A 14,068-nucleotide genomic window follows, 5' to 3' on the forward strand; every position below is an offset into this window, starting at 1 on the left:
TTTCACCCCTCAGAGCCTGGCTTTCCTCCTTTGCTATAGTGGACAGAAGTCTGTTACTTGCTCCTATTCTTCAGGTACCACAACCAGGCTTTCCTATGGGGAACCTGGTCCAGCTGAGGCTGGTTTGACTCCATCCTTCTACGCTCATGACAGACCTGACCAATCAGAGTGCTCCATCCCTGGACACAGTGATTGGCTCAGCGTTGGACATGTGACCCAAGCCAGGCCTATGAGAATGCCCCCAGGACATTCATTACAACTAATGGGGAAGAGACTTTCTTTGTCCTGATGCTGCTGATCTGGAAGAATGTACTCCTGCAGCTACTAGTGTCTGTCTCTATCCCCTCTGCAGAAAGCCTACCTGAGGATGAGGCCACTGCAGGCAGAGAAATAAAGGGAGACAGACCTCGTTCTGCTGATAATTTTGAGCACCTAGATCCGGCCATGGCTAAAGTCAGATGCCCTTGAACTTGTCAGTTACGTGGGTTAGGTCATCTTTGCTTTCCTAAGCTGTTTGAAGGTGGATTTCTGTTTCTTGCAACAAAGAGTCTAGCTAACACACGTGTAAAATGGGGGTAACGATACCTATCTCATAGCATCGTGTGAAGATTAGAAATAACACATGTAAAGTAGTAAGTTCTTAGTAATGCTCAGTAAATGTTGAATGCATAAAAGAATGAACAAGGTCACAGGACCTTTACAGGAAATTCAGTCACAGGAACTGTTGTCACAGGTAAGCTTTAGACGAAAGGGTAACAAAGTGGTCCACCCAGACCTTCCTGCTCTGGCCTGAGCAGTTAAAAAAGATGCAAAGTCTGTGTGGTGGGAAGGCTGGGAAGATGGAGAGCTGGCAGCGTATTCTCACCGGAAACCACAGAGGATGCTGAGGGCAACCAGGAGCATCACCAGGGAGGAGCTATAGCCCACGGTGTACATGACCTTCAGCTTCAGGAGGTACTTGTGCTGTAGAAAGAGGCATGTGTCAGTCCCACGTGCCCCCCTAGCTGGCTCGGCCCTTTTCTGCCTCAGAGTGTACCTGCTTCAGGCTGCTTGAACCCCTTCCACTGGGACTGCTATGCTGGTCACACCCTAAGGACACCAATTCATGGACTTGTAATATCTTGGCTTTGGAAAAGATCATCTGATGCCAATTCAAACTTCTATCCCATGAATAAGGCCTGTATAGCACCCTGAATTCAAGGCTTTACTTGAATACTTCCGGGAACAAGGAAGTCATTTAGTATACAACAGTGCAAAATATTAGATAATTTTTTTCTCGTGTGAAGCTAAAATCTGTTACCTTTAAAATTACACTTATTGGTCCTTTTTGTTTCTGGAGCCACTTAAACTGAATTTGTCTTGCACCTCAGGCCTATCTTTATTTTAACAATAAACTTTTCATTTTAGAACAGTTTGAGACTTACAGAAAAGTTACAAAGATCTTACAGAGAGGCCTATGATTTTTTAATACAGCTATTCCACCCATCCGTCCCTCACTTATCTTCTCAGCATTAAACATTCCCTGTGTCCTTCATCTCTTTCCACAATCCTTCACCATTTTGCTCAATTAATACGCCCCAGTTTGTCAATGTCCTTCTTAAATAAGACACCCAGAACTGGATAGCTGAAAAGCTCCAGATATCCTCTGACCAAAAAGAAGTAGAGTGGGACCATCGCCTCCCCTAATCTACACACTGCACTCCTATTAATGCAGCCAAGCAGGCATTTACTTGTTCAGCAGCCACTTCACACTACTGGTTCATCTTTGATTTTAAAAGATCTCAATGGAATAAAATAATGTGACATATAGAGATAAAGGTGAAGACCTGCATTTAGGTTCAAAAAATAAATTGTATAACAGTCTCAACATGAATCAAGAAAATAAAAATTAAAACAATAATGCTACACCATTTTTTACCAACCAGATTAACAGATATTTGAAACTAATAATATTCTATGCTGGTTGAGGGTATAGTGAAATAAAAATTGGTTTAATCTCTGGAAAGTAACATGTATCAAGAATGTTTAAAATAGGATTCCTTTTGACTTCCTTTTTACCTCTAGGAATTAATTCTAAGAAATAATCAGGGGCCAGCCCGGTGGCTCAGGTGGTTGGAGCACCGCGCTCCTAACACCGAGATCACGGGTTCGATTCCCACATGGGCCAGTGAGCTGCGCCCTCTACCGCTAAGATTGTGAACAACGGCTCTCCCTGGAGCGGGGCTGCCGTGTGCTTTCATGAGCGGCCCGCAGCCAGTGAGAGTGGCCGGCAACTGGCGAGAGCTGCTGTGAGCTGCCTTGAGTAGCCGACCAAAGGCCGGCAACCGACTGCCTCAGCGGGAGGGAGCGCAAGGCTCATAATCCCAGCATGGGACAGGGAGCTGTGCCCTACACACCTAGATTGAGAAACAATGGCTTGAACCGGTGTGGGGGGAGGTGGAAGAAGGGGGGAAAAAAGAAATAATCAGAAATATGGAAGCATATTTATATATAAAGATGTTTATCACAGAACTATGTGATGAAAAACATTTGTCCAACAATAGAAAAAGAGTTAACTACATTATTTTAAATCCAAACCATTTTAATGTTATGTCACCATTAAAATGCTGTTTACCAAGAGTTTTAAAAGCTGTCAGGACATGCTAAGAATGTCATGTTAAGTGAAAAGGCAGAATACAATTTTCACACGTATAGGATGATTGCCACTACACATAAAAAAAAAGTGTTAGGTTGAACTGTATGAAATTGCCTTTATTTGTAGATCAAAAATGATTGAATATGGGCCATTTCATGTGGTTCAGTCTCATACATGCACAGAAACAAGATTGAAAAGAGATGTGTTAGATGTTAATACTGATTAACTTTAGATGATAAGTTTGTGGATTGAGTTGTTATTTTCATTTGCATTTTTATACACTTTTCATTTTTCTACAGTGGGTAAGTACTACTTTATAACCAGAATAAAAGGGGGTAACTAATTAAAAAAGAAGATAGGCACAGGAATAATATCGGGGAAACCTGGCTGACAGCTGTTCATATGAAAATGACCTTGAGGTCAGAATGGCCAAAGCTTCATGGTTTTAAGGAAGTGTACTACAGAAAAAGAACACAGGCTTCAGATCCAAGAGACAAGGGTTCCAATCCCAGGACTGTTACTCACCAGCTGTGACACCTTGGACAAATTACTTAACTTCTCTGAGTCTCAGATTCCTCATCTGCAAAATGGGGATAATATCTACCTTGCAGGCTTGTTGGAAGAACAAATAAGGTATCGACTAGAGTATTTAGACAATGCCTGGCACTTGGAAGACACTCAGTGCATGTTAGTTTTTCCCCACCATCCACCCTCCACTCCCATCATCCACCCTTCAACATGAGTCAGTGGTAGGAGATTGTTGTGTAAGATTGTGGTAGGAAGTATGAGGTCTGAGGTAGCTGCTAGAAAAATTAGGCCTACTCTCAGTTACATGAATGGAGTGCTGTGGAGCTGCCAGCCACGTTGGAGTGTTTGGAGTGTTTGGTCCAGTCCTGGGCATGTTATTTTAAGAGGCACATTAATAAATTGGAGCATTTCCAGAGGAGGGCGATTGTGTCATCTGAAGAGTGCATGAACTGGGTACATTACACCTGGAGGGAAAAAACAAACAAACTTAGGGAAGGAAAGTATTAGAACAATTGACATGTAGAAGAGTAAGGCAATTGTGTGAGCTCCTGCGGGAGGAAGTTACCAGAAAGAAGATTTGACTCAGAGTGACTAAAACTTTGTGACAGCAGGCGGTGACCTTTGACAAGACAGCTGCTGTGTGATATACTCTTCCCCACTGATGTACTAACAATCCCAGAAGCCGGCAGCCACCTTACAGGGACAAGGGGGAGAGCCAAAAGGGCAGGAGGCTGCATTAGATTAAGGGTTCCTAGACTTTGCGACATCAAAGAGAGTGAAATGTCAAAATATTGGAAGAGCAACATGTGACCCATGTTCAGGATGAACTCCACAGCTGAGGGTGTTGGCCTCATCCCAGGGATGCCTCGTTTTGCAGCCCTCATTTCAGGAGCAGTCTGGGCCAGCCTATGGCAGCATGAGGAGGTACAAGTGCTAAGTATAGAGTGTTCAGGCTGAATATTCTGTACTGTCCAGTGGCTGGAGTCATTGTCTGTCAAGTGACCCTCAGACACCTGGGCCAGCTCTCATGCAGACCCGCTCCTGCCTTGTGTCTTTCAGGTCTGACCCAGAAAGAGCGCTGTTCCCAGGAGGGCTGATGCCACCTCAGTGCCCCAGCCCTTGACATTTGCAACTGTCCATCACCCTCCAGAGAGCTTGGGGTCCAGAAGTCTCACTGCTGTCTGTCCTGGGTCAAGTTACCTGTCTCTCTACTGTGTATCTTGACTGGGCCACCTTCCTTCTATATCCTCTAGATCAGAGTCACCAGACTTTTTCCATAAAAGGATAAATAATAAATATTTTAGGTTTTGGGTGCCATATGATCTCGTTTGTAACTACTTAATTGTGCCCTTGCAGTGCAAATGGGTACAGCTGTGTTTCAATAAAACTTTATTTGCAAAAGCAAGTGGTGGGCCAGATTTGGCCCAAGGACAAATCTCTGCTCTAGGTATACAGACTCCATTTTATTTACTTAAGGGGAAGCTTTGCCTGGTCTTTCTGCCAATCTGAGTCAACTATTGGCATTTGTCAATGATAGAGTGGTGTGTGCCAAGTAAGGCAGTTGAAGGAAAACCAACAAATGCCCTTTCACCATCATTTGATTAAAAGAAACAAGACATTTCAACAATAAGACATAGAATGATACAAATCTGAGAATAAAAGACAAGGTTTGTGCCAGTTTCTGGGACAGCGTTTAAGGACCAATGAATCATATGGTCTGAAATCTTTCCAATCTCAGGGACTTTCATATTTTTTATGTGAGCCGAAACCAGGGTAGGTCTCCTTTCCACTATTTTGGACAATTAATTATCTGAAATAAGTCCAAATTTTTGCATTTATCTTTGTCAAGTTTCAGCTCCTTGTTTTAGGATTTTATAGTCTCGACCTACCATGAAAATCACAGTTAGGGCCCTGGCTCATTCTTTTCCAGATGATGAGTCTAAACCAAAAGTTCTCATGTGTGGTTTTGATAGATATAATTCACTAAAACAAAAGCTCTTGGGGTCCTCCATAATTCTCACAAGTGTAAAAGGGTCCCAAAGCTAAAAAGTTTAAGAACTGCTGGCATAAGCCAATCACGTACCCCAGCCTCCTGCCAGGGATGGTCCAGTGGTGGGCAGACTTAAGTCACTTTGGGCCAGTGAGATGCCTGGACAGGCTGGCTTGCTGGGGGTTTGGGTAAAGAATGTCCTTGCTCCTAGGAAGAAGCTCTAGGAAGTCAGACTGTCCCTCTTCCTGGACAAGCAGACATGGGGAAGTCTGTGGCTGCAGTCAGCAATGGCAGTATTTGATAACAGGATAGTTGCCAGCCTTGGGAAGAAGCCACCGGGGGAGCAGAAAGACGCAAAGAAGCTGGTCCTTGGCGGGGCTTTGCAGTGGGTGGGGCTCTTCATCCAGGAGTCCTGACATAGTTCTCTGCACCCCCAGGTCCATGAGCCACATTTGCTCATTAAGGCAGTTAGAATTTGTTCTTTGCAGCCCAAAGCATCCTTTGAACTTCCACCCGTGCCACGCATCATAAAATGTTCCCTCTTAATTTTATGGAGTTTACACATGTGATACACATAAGCCCCCGTCCCCATAGAAGTCAGATAGCAGTGGCAATCTGTCCCCCCACCACCCCTCCAGCACCACACATACCCTACTGATCAACTCTTGTTGGGGCCCCTTATTAAATTACCCTATTCTGGCCAGATCTGAAGACCTCATGTGTTTTCCCCAACTGGGAAGCAAGCCCTGAGAGGAAAGAAACTCCATCCTCCATATAGATCCCCCAATCAGACTTCTTCATATAGAGCAAGACTGATTGGCTATAGAGAGAGGAGTCTCACAAAAATTCAGAAGTGGGTGTGGTCTGCCTCCCTGCTTCATTCTTTCTCCCTTAAGTCTGCTGCTCACCCCTCTGTGCTTCTCTAACAGGACCCTACATCACCCTCTAAGGGAGATGCAAGCCTGTCCGTCATATTTCCACTGGGCAGGTTAGCTCACGGAACTGCTAAAACTGCATCTCCTGGATGGCACCCACCTTCATGGGACAGCGGCAGGAGATAGATGGGGAGCACTGGCTCTTTTTGGAGCTACGCTTGGTTTGAATTCTGCCTCCATAATTGTCTTTTTCCCCCCTTGACTTCCCTCCCACCAGTTTTATTGAGATATAATTAGCATATATGATTGCATAAGTTTAAGGTGTATGGCATAATGATTTGACTTACATACATCGTGAAATGGTCCCACAATAAGTTTAGTTAACACCCATCATCTCATACAGATACGAAAAAAAAAGAAAAAATGGTTTCTCCTTGTGATGAGAACTCTTAGGATTTACTCTCTTAGCAACTTTCATATATACCACATGGCAGTGTTATCTACTGTCATCACGTTGTACATTACACCCTCAGTACTTATCTATCTTATAACTTAAAGTTTGTAACTTGGGACCACTTTCATCCAATTCCCTACTCCCCACCCAGCCTCTGGCAACCACAAATCTGATCTCTTTTACTATAAATTTGGCTTTTTGTTTGGGGTTTTTTGTTTGTTTGTTTTTAGATACCACATATAAGTGAGATGATACTGTATTTTTCATTCTCTGTCTGACTCATTTCATTTAGCATAATGCTCTCAAGGTCCATCCAGGTTGCTGCAAATGGCAGGACTTCCTTCTCTTTTGTGGCTGAGAAATATTCCACTGTGGACATGTACCACAATTACATGCACCACAATGGTGGTACCACATGTACCACCATTCGTCTATCGATGGACACCTGGGCTGTGTCCACGCTTTGGCTATTGCTAGTAATGCTGCCATGAACATAGGGGTGCAGACACCTCTTTAACATCTGCCTCCATTACTTTCTAAGCATTTTCCTTCATCCCTCTGAGCCTCAGTTCCCTCATCTGCAAAATGGAGAAAATAATGAACTTAAATGAAATGAATCCTTTTGAGGATTTAATGGAAGTGCGCATTAAGCAGCTGGCACCTGGCAGGTGCTCAGTACAACAAATATTTATTGGGCACTTTAGAGGTGCCAGGCATTGTGCTAGGCACTGGGGGCCTGGAAATGAACAAGACTCTTTTCAGTTCGTCACTGCTGTATCTCCGTACTTGGAACCATACCTTGCCCATAGTAGATGCTCAATACATGTTTGTTGAGTGAATTAATACCTTTGAGGAGATCGTATTTTAGTGAGAGAGATGGATGCACAAGGCACATGCTGATGATTTAACGTAATACAGTAAGGTAATAAATGGAGGCCAACACAGTGTGTGTATGTGTTAAAGGTGCCCTTCCTGGGAAGACAGGAAGAAGGAGCTTTCTCGTACTGAAGGGCTGGAGTGGAGTTTTGAAGGATGTGTACAAAGCAGTCAGGAAGAGTGACGAGGGAGGGGTTCTCTGAAACTGGTGGCGACCTCGCAAAGGACCTCTGGAGGCACCCAAGGAAGTTGAGCCCACGGCTCACAGTGTCCTTCTTTCAAACCAGGACTGCCCTGTGCCTGGGCTCTCTCCTTCCTATCAGAGCCCGAGACTCCTTTGAGAACAAACATTTATTGAGCTCTTACTGTGGCCAGGCACCCTTCTCAACACTTCCATGGATTGAGTCATTTAGTTCTCTTGACAAGCCTGTGAGGTCAGAACTATTGTTAACCCCATTTCCCTGATGAAGAAACTGAGGCATGGAGAAGTGAAGTCCTCCCCCACCTTACCAAGGTCACAGGTCAAAGTTGAGACTCACCAGTTTGGTTCCAAGCATTTAGCCACCATGTTGCTTCTCTTTTGGTTTCATGACTAAATGACCCGCAGTCTCATGGTGGCAAATGGCAGTTATCATGGTTTTCATGACCACCACCTCAGGGCTGATAGACCAGGGCAGTGATGCAGGCCCACTGAGCCCCATCGATGAGCAGGGGAGGGGTGAGTGGGAGGGACAGCCCCCAGGTCACCTGCCCTTGGCCCTGGGCTGTGACTCCACTCTCTGCTCTGCCAGGGCCCCGTCTGAGGAGGCAGGGGGTGACAGGCTTACCCGCTTCTCGTTGGCCTCCGTGCTCGAGTCGTTCACATTAACCCCACAGGCCAGGTCAGGCCTGGGGAACGTTTCTGACCAGCCGCCCTGTGTGCAGTTTCGAAACATGGAACCTGTGGGTGCCAAGCATCCTGTGGGTGAGCGGTGGGGACGAAGAACTGACGGCTGGGTCTCTTGGCTGCCCTCGGCCATACGTTAGGGCAGCCTGGAGCTTCCTTCTGTCACTCTGTCCCCAGCTACCTTTCTCTGAACTACATAGTCAGCTCCCACTTGGTTCAGCTGATCTTCGAAGAATATGTAAATCAGACAGTCAGGAAAAGTGGTGGGAAAAGTATGTAGGCAGGTGGACCTAGAGGGGCAAAGACCTGGGAGGTGTGTGTATGTGTGTGTGTGAGCACTAGCGTGTGTGTGTGTGTGTTGTGTGTGTGTAAAAGAGAAGAGAGAGAGAGAACTTGTGATCCTTGACACCTCGACCTACAAACCAGCTGGTCCTGAACCCCTCCCAGTCTCCAATCACTGATCGCCTTCTTCCCACTGCCCACCCAGACCCCCACATCCCGTTGTGCCAAGCACTAGGGCACCATAGATGAGGGAGGCTGACTGACTCATGTCACAGTACCCAATAGTCCCAACAACTCTTCTCAACCAGACCCCAGGCCGCAAACAGCCAGGCCACTGCAGAACTCCCAGTGTCACTGCTCCCTAGTCCAGCTTGCTGTCCTCGGGGGCCCAGCCCCACTCCAGGGCTCTCTTAGACCCCTGTGCCATGGCAACCTCACCCTGGGTCTGTCCACTCCCATCTCACCCCTCGCCCTTCCCTCCCCAGGTCCCAAACTCAGCTCCTAGGTCCCTTGGTGCTCCAGTGGGGGCTACACCTCCCCACCCTCCACCCTCAGTGGCTGATATGCCACTTCCAGCTTTTTAAGCTTGCTGCCCCACACCTCCAGCACAGGGCTATATCACCACGTAGTGGTGGCAATGGCTTCCCTCCTCCCCTAGCAGACGATGAGTTTCCAAGGGCTCCCCAGGGCCTGCCCACAGTCCTTGCTCATCAAACATTTGTCGGCTGTCTAGAAAAGCAAATGAGTGGGGATGAAGAGCCCACTCTAAGCTCTTTTATAAAGAAAAGAGGAGAGCTTGCCCACAAGGAGCATTCAGAGTAGGAGCCCAGAGACTGGAGAAGGGGAGCTGCCAGTCAAGAAGGAAATCTTGGAAAGTCACTAAGAGAGGACTTTACTTGGAATGACTGGCCCAGCTGCATCCTCGGGATTGCCAGAGGGCCAATTCCTGGTCCCCAGGTCTAGCTGCTGTGGGTGTTGCAGGGGTGCAGGGAGCTGATTACAGCCCTGTAGATAGGAGCCCTACCACTGCTTTTGCTGTAATCTGTATTCTATCCAGGGGCCCCTTAACTACCCCAGCTGGGGTAGCACGTTCCTCTTAACAGGCTCCGAGGTCTGCATCACTACTCACAGGGTTTAGGGTCAAATGGGTTCCACTGAGATGGGGAAATATGGCTGGCATTTCTAGAATCAGCCACTATGCTAACACAGATTCTGATCTAATCCTCACAGAGTCACAGCAAGGGAGATGCAGCTGGCCTGTTTTACAGATGAGAAAACCAAGGCTCAGAATTGGGCAACAGTGCCTAGATAGCATATGTCCCATCGCTGTACCACCCTCCTGCCTGACTTCCTGCCGACCCAGGAAACAACGTCTAGCAACAGGAGACTGTGGCTTTTGGGCTCTAGGAATGCCAGGCCTATGAAGTCTCATGAAGCCAAAAGCACAGGTTTAGAACCAGCCAGATCTGAGTTTAAAACCCAGCACTGCCTCTTGGTCGCCGTGTGACCTGAGGTGCACCACTTTTCTGTGCCAAATGTGAATAATCACCCACACTGCAGGACTGAGCAGGAAACGTGATGGCCCGTGGAAATTGCCCTGGCGCGTGCCGTGCACAGAATGGGCACCACAGTGTGACTCCCTATGCTTTGGCCTTTCTAAAATTGACGAGAGCGATAGAACTCGGAGTCTTGGAATGCAGGAGACGGGTAGAAGGATCTGCAATCAGGTCAAGGGTACGAGGCTGCCAAACCGGAAAGCATGGTGGTAAATTTAGGCTGGTTGGAGGGATGGTAGTTCAGAGAACACAAACCTTGGAGCCCAGAACGGGTTGTCAGCTCGCCCACAGACCGGGCTGCCTGTTTGAGGCCGTCTCCTCACAGACCCAGCAGGTTTCCCATGACAGAGGCGGCATGGGACCCAGGCCATGGCCCAGAGCAGCTAACAAAGCAGTACCCTTCGCTGACCAGGCACTCAGCAGAACGGCAGAGGAGACAAGCGTCGGGCTCTCTCCCACTTCCCCTGGATTTAATGCCTAATAGAAAAGGGGTCCTTACCAGGTTCTGGCCAATGTACAGTCAAAGACCCTAGAAAGTACAGTCAGTAATTTTGTGCACATACATAATGCAGTTTGGGGAAAAGCCAGTCCAAAGCTTTCATCTGATTCTCAAAAGGCTCTAGGACTCTAATGAGGTTAGGAACCTCTCCTGCTTTAAGACTCCAATCCCCACTAAGATAAAAGGGAAAGAGGGCCAAAGCTCTCTGGGAAGTATGTTTTTTCAATAAGGAACTCTGGAAGACCAATGCCCTTTTAAGAATCAAAGGAATGCATCCTAGAAGGAACATTCTAGGCCCTGACACACACAAACAGAGAAATATCTGGGTAGAATCGAGCTTGCAGTTTCTCCAGTCACGTGGACACCCATCCTGTCTGGGCCCATCTAGTGGACGCTCTGAGACAGAAGTAATTTACTAGTATATCCTTCTTTCTAAAGGAAGGCACCAGAACGCCAGGTTGTCCTCCCTCGGTTGGGGTGGGGAGCCCTGGAATCCTGGGAGACACCACCGAGGGAAGCCTTACTCCTGAGAGAAGACAAAAGGGCTGGGATCTAACCAGACCTCAGGCATTTCTATGGGGAAGAAGGTACTGGTGGGAGGATGGCTCTTGGTGGGAGCTGGTGGTCCTGACCTATGCCCCTGGGCCTGCCAGTGCCCTGGGCCTGGGGTTAGGTATGAGCAGAGTGCTCCCCAGGGCGACATGATCCCCACCCCTTCCCCTGGTGGCCTGTGCAATAGCGCCGGGCTGGTAGAGCCTCAGTGAAGGACACCGGGGAGGGTCCTGCGGCCCCGCAGCGACACCATGTGGCAGCAAGAAGAAGCTGCAGCAGAGGTAGGAGTAGGACCCCAGTTTTCCTTCCAGACAGCCTGCAGCCCTGGCACTGCACCCCTGGGTGACCCCCGCTGGGTCTTGAGCAATAAAGAGTTGGGGAGTCTCAAGAAGGAGACAGTGGGCTTCTACTTAGTGAGGCAGGCAGAGGTTCAAGCAATTGATTGGGGAGGGATGTGGCCATGAACACAGCTCTGCAGACTGGCAGGCGGGATGGTGGCAGGGGAAGCAGAGCCACTGCGGCTCTGGGAAAACTGTGAAGGGAGGACTGGGAAGGGGGCGAGCTTCTAGTCCCTCCAACAGGAGATCTGGGCTAGCCGAGGAGGAGCACCGCATGGAGAGTCAGCCAGGGTCTGGCCCTGGGCCTGCACCTGACCAGCAAGTTACTTAAGGTCAACAGTGTCTGGATTAATTTCCTTTGTTCGGAGCTCAACGGATCCCAGAGACGGACACGGAGGGGTCATGCCAGGAGATAAAGTCTGTTGGTTAGTTTGCTCGCGTGTGTGAGCATGTGGGGGTGTTTAAGGGGCAGAGAGAGGAAGGACAAGAAGGGACCGAAGAGACGAAGATATTTAAAATGTATTTCCGAGCACAGCCTTACAGGAGTGGTGTTATTTATTCTCCCCATTTTACAGGTGAGAAAATTGAAGCTCAGAGACAATTTGAGTAACTTGGGCCCAGAGGCAGAGACTAACACCCAAGTGAATCCTATTTTCCTATGTCCATTCCAGTTCGCTGTCACCATATGACTTGAGTTCTGGCAGAGGAAATGAGGGCAGAAGTGGCATCACCTTCAGGCCTGGTCCTTCCCTGGCTGATCCTCTGGGTCCTTTCCTTTGCCAGTCAGCCTGCAAGCTGTGTGCTGACACCACAAGCAAGGAGGTGCCGGGATGTCGCAATCACCCCAGAGAGAGGAGCTTCCTGCTCGTCAGGAATGCCTGTTTTGGACCCTCGGCAGGCAGGCCCTGGATGAAGGCTTCGAGATTTGGGGGATCTGTCTGTTTCAGCAGCTAGCATTGCCCAAGCCATAAAGGGAGAGGTGGGATTCATACCAGACTCCCTGGCCCCCTCCAATTCCTGTATCGAGGCGTCAAGTGAGGCTGAGAGTGACAGTGAGCCACAGGAGTGTGCTCCCCAAATCTGTGTGTGTGTGTGTGTGTGTGCTTCCACGCACACGTACGCATGCCCACCTGTACTAGAGAATCATGGTGTAAAGAATTTATCCTCCTCTCGCCTCCTGCGCAGTCTCGGTGCTGTGCTGATCGTAGTTTCCTGACTTTGGGTTTTAATGTTAAGTCACCTTTTTTGGTTCATTTTTGTTAAGGGCCTCATCGGGCAGTTTTCCTGCCCGACATGAATGAGGGGAGAGGGATAGCGGAGCCAGGCCAGGCTTTAGATTTTAAATGACCCCACGAAGGGCAAGGGGCCAAAGGCCATGATACCACCTTGCCTCCACCCAGGGTCACTCCCGTTGTGGGGCTGTAGGCCAATCTTGACCAGGGCCTAGGAGACAGAGCACCAGCTTTGAAGTTAGAGAGCTCTGGGTTTGAGTCCTGTTTTCTCCATCTTGTAGCTGTGAACTTTAGGCAAACTGCTAAACCCCTCTGAATCCCTGTTATGTTTACTATTTACTAGGTCAAGTGCGGTGGGAACCGTCTGTGATTTGCAGGGGCTTTTTGATGACTAAATGCGTGGCATGTAATGGAGCTTTAGCCCTGACTATCCCCTGTCTGAGACGCCTCCTCACTTCCCTGCCTGCACTTAAGAAAGTTCTTGTAAACTGTAGCTTTTCTCAGACAAGAGATCCCCCAGGAGACTGGGGACTTCCGGGGAGGGCACAGCTTATCCGCAGGGCCTGGCCGAATGGGCACAGGTGAAGTAAGTGTTCTGGAGGCCAGGTTGTGCCAGGGTGGGACCCAGACAGAGGGGCTGGAGTAAGGGCTCTGGTTGCAAAGGGGGCAGAAATATGGAAGGAAGGACGGGAACCCCTAAGTGGGGGTGTGGGGCAGAGAGCAGCACGCCCAGTCTCCTTTGTCACTTCCCCAGTACATTGCCTCCTGTCCCTTCCTTGGGGCCCTAAAAACAGCCCACTCCACACCCCCCAAGCAGGGTTTCAATCCTAACGAGGACGCCCACCCTCACCACTCCCCTCACTACTTGTCCTCAGGGAAGTTTCCCTGGACTGATGGCTCCAGGCCGAGGCTCCCTCCAGAGGCCACCGCGCAACCTGTCAGCCAGAGCCCTGGGCTGGGTGGTTACCGTTTCTGCCTGTGAGCATCCAGAAGAATCGCGGGCACTCCACTTCCACAGTCTGTCCCAGAGCAGAAGAGGGCCAGCAGCTCATGTTGTCCCACAGCCCCGCGCAGCCTGCCAAGGACAGCAACAGTATCAGACTGGGATGGAGCGTGGGCCAAGGGCCGCCCCACCACCGGTCACGGTCCCTAACACGCTTGTCTGCCAGGAGTTCCCATTAGGTACTGACTCTGAGGTCAGGAACCAGTGGTGTCTAATGTGCCTTTTTGTCTTGGAGCCTTAGACTCTGCCATCTATACATAAGTGCTCAGTATTGAAGGGAGGGAGGAAGGGAGGGAAGGAAGGAGGGAGACACAGTATCTCATAAGCTTCACAAGCACAAGTCTGGATTTTTCTAGAGCAGA

At 48.7% G+C, this 14,068-nt stretch overlaps 1 protein-coding gene across 1 annotated transcript in view; it reads right to left on the bottom strand.

Annotated features, from left to right (window-relative positions):
- SCTR (secretin receptor) overlaps positions 1–14,068 on the bottom strand; it is a 76,662-nt gene that overhangs the window by 23,792 nt on the left and 38,802 nt on the right. Inside the window, exons 3-5 of the mRNA XM_033111818.1 lie at positions 13,671–13,778; positions 8,186–8,298; positions 866–963 (exon numbers count right to left, since the gene is read on the bottom strand). Of these exons, the coding sequence (XP_032967709.1) occupies positions 866–963; positions 8,186–8,298; positions 13,671–13,778 (319 nt within the window). The remainder of the gene's footprint in view (positions 1–865; positions 964–8,185; positions 8,299–13,670; positions 13,779–14,068) is intronic.

Source organism: Rhinolophus ferrumequinum, chromosome 8 (genome assembly GCF_004115265.2).
Source record: "Rhinolophus ferrumequinum isolate MPI-CBG mRhiFer1 chromosome 8, mRhiFer1_v1.p, whole genome shotgun sequence".
Taxonomy (NCBI): Eukaryota; Metazoa; Chordata; class Mammalia; order Chiroptera; family Rhinolophidae; genus Rhinolophus; species Rhinolophus ferrumequinum.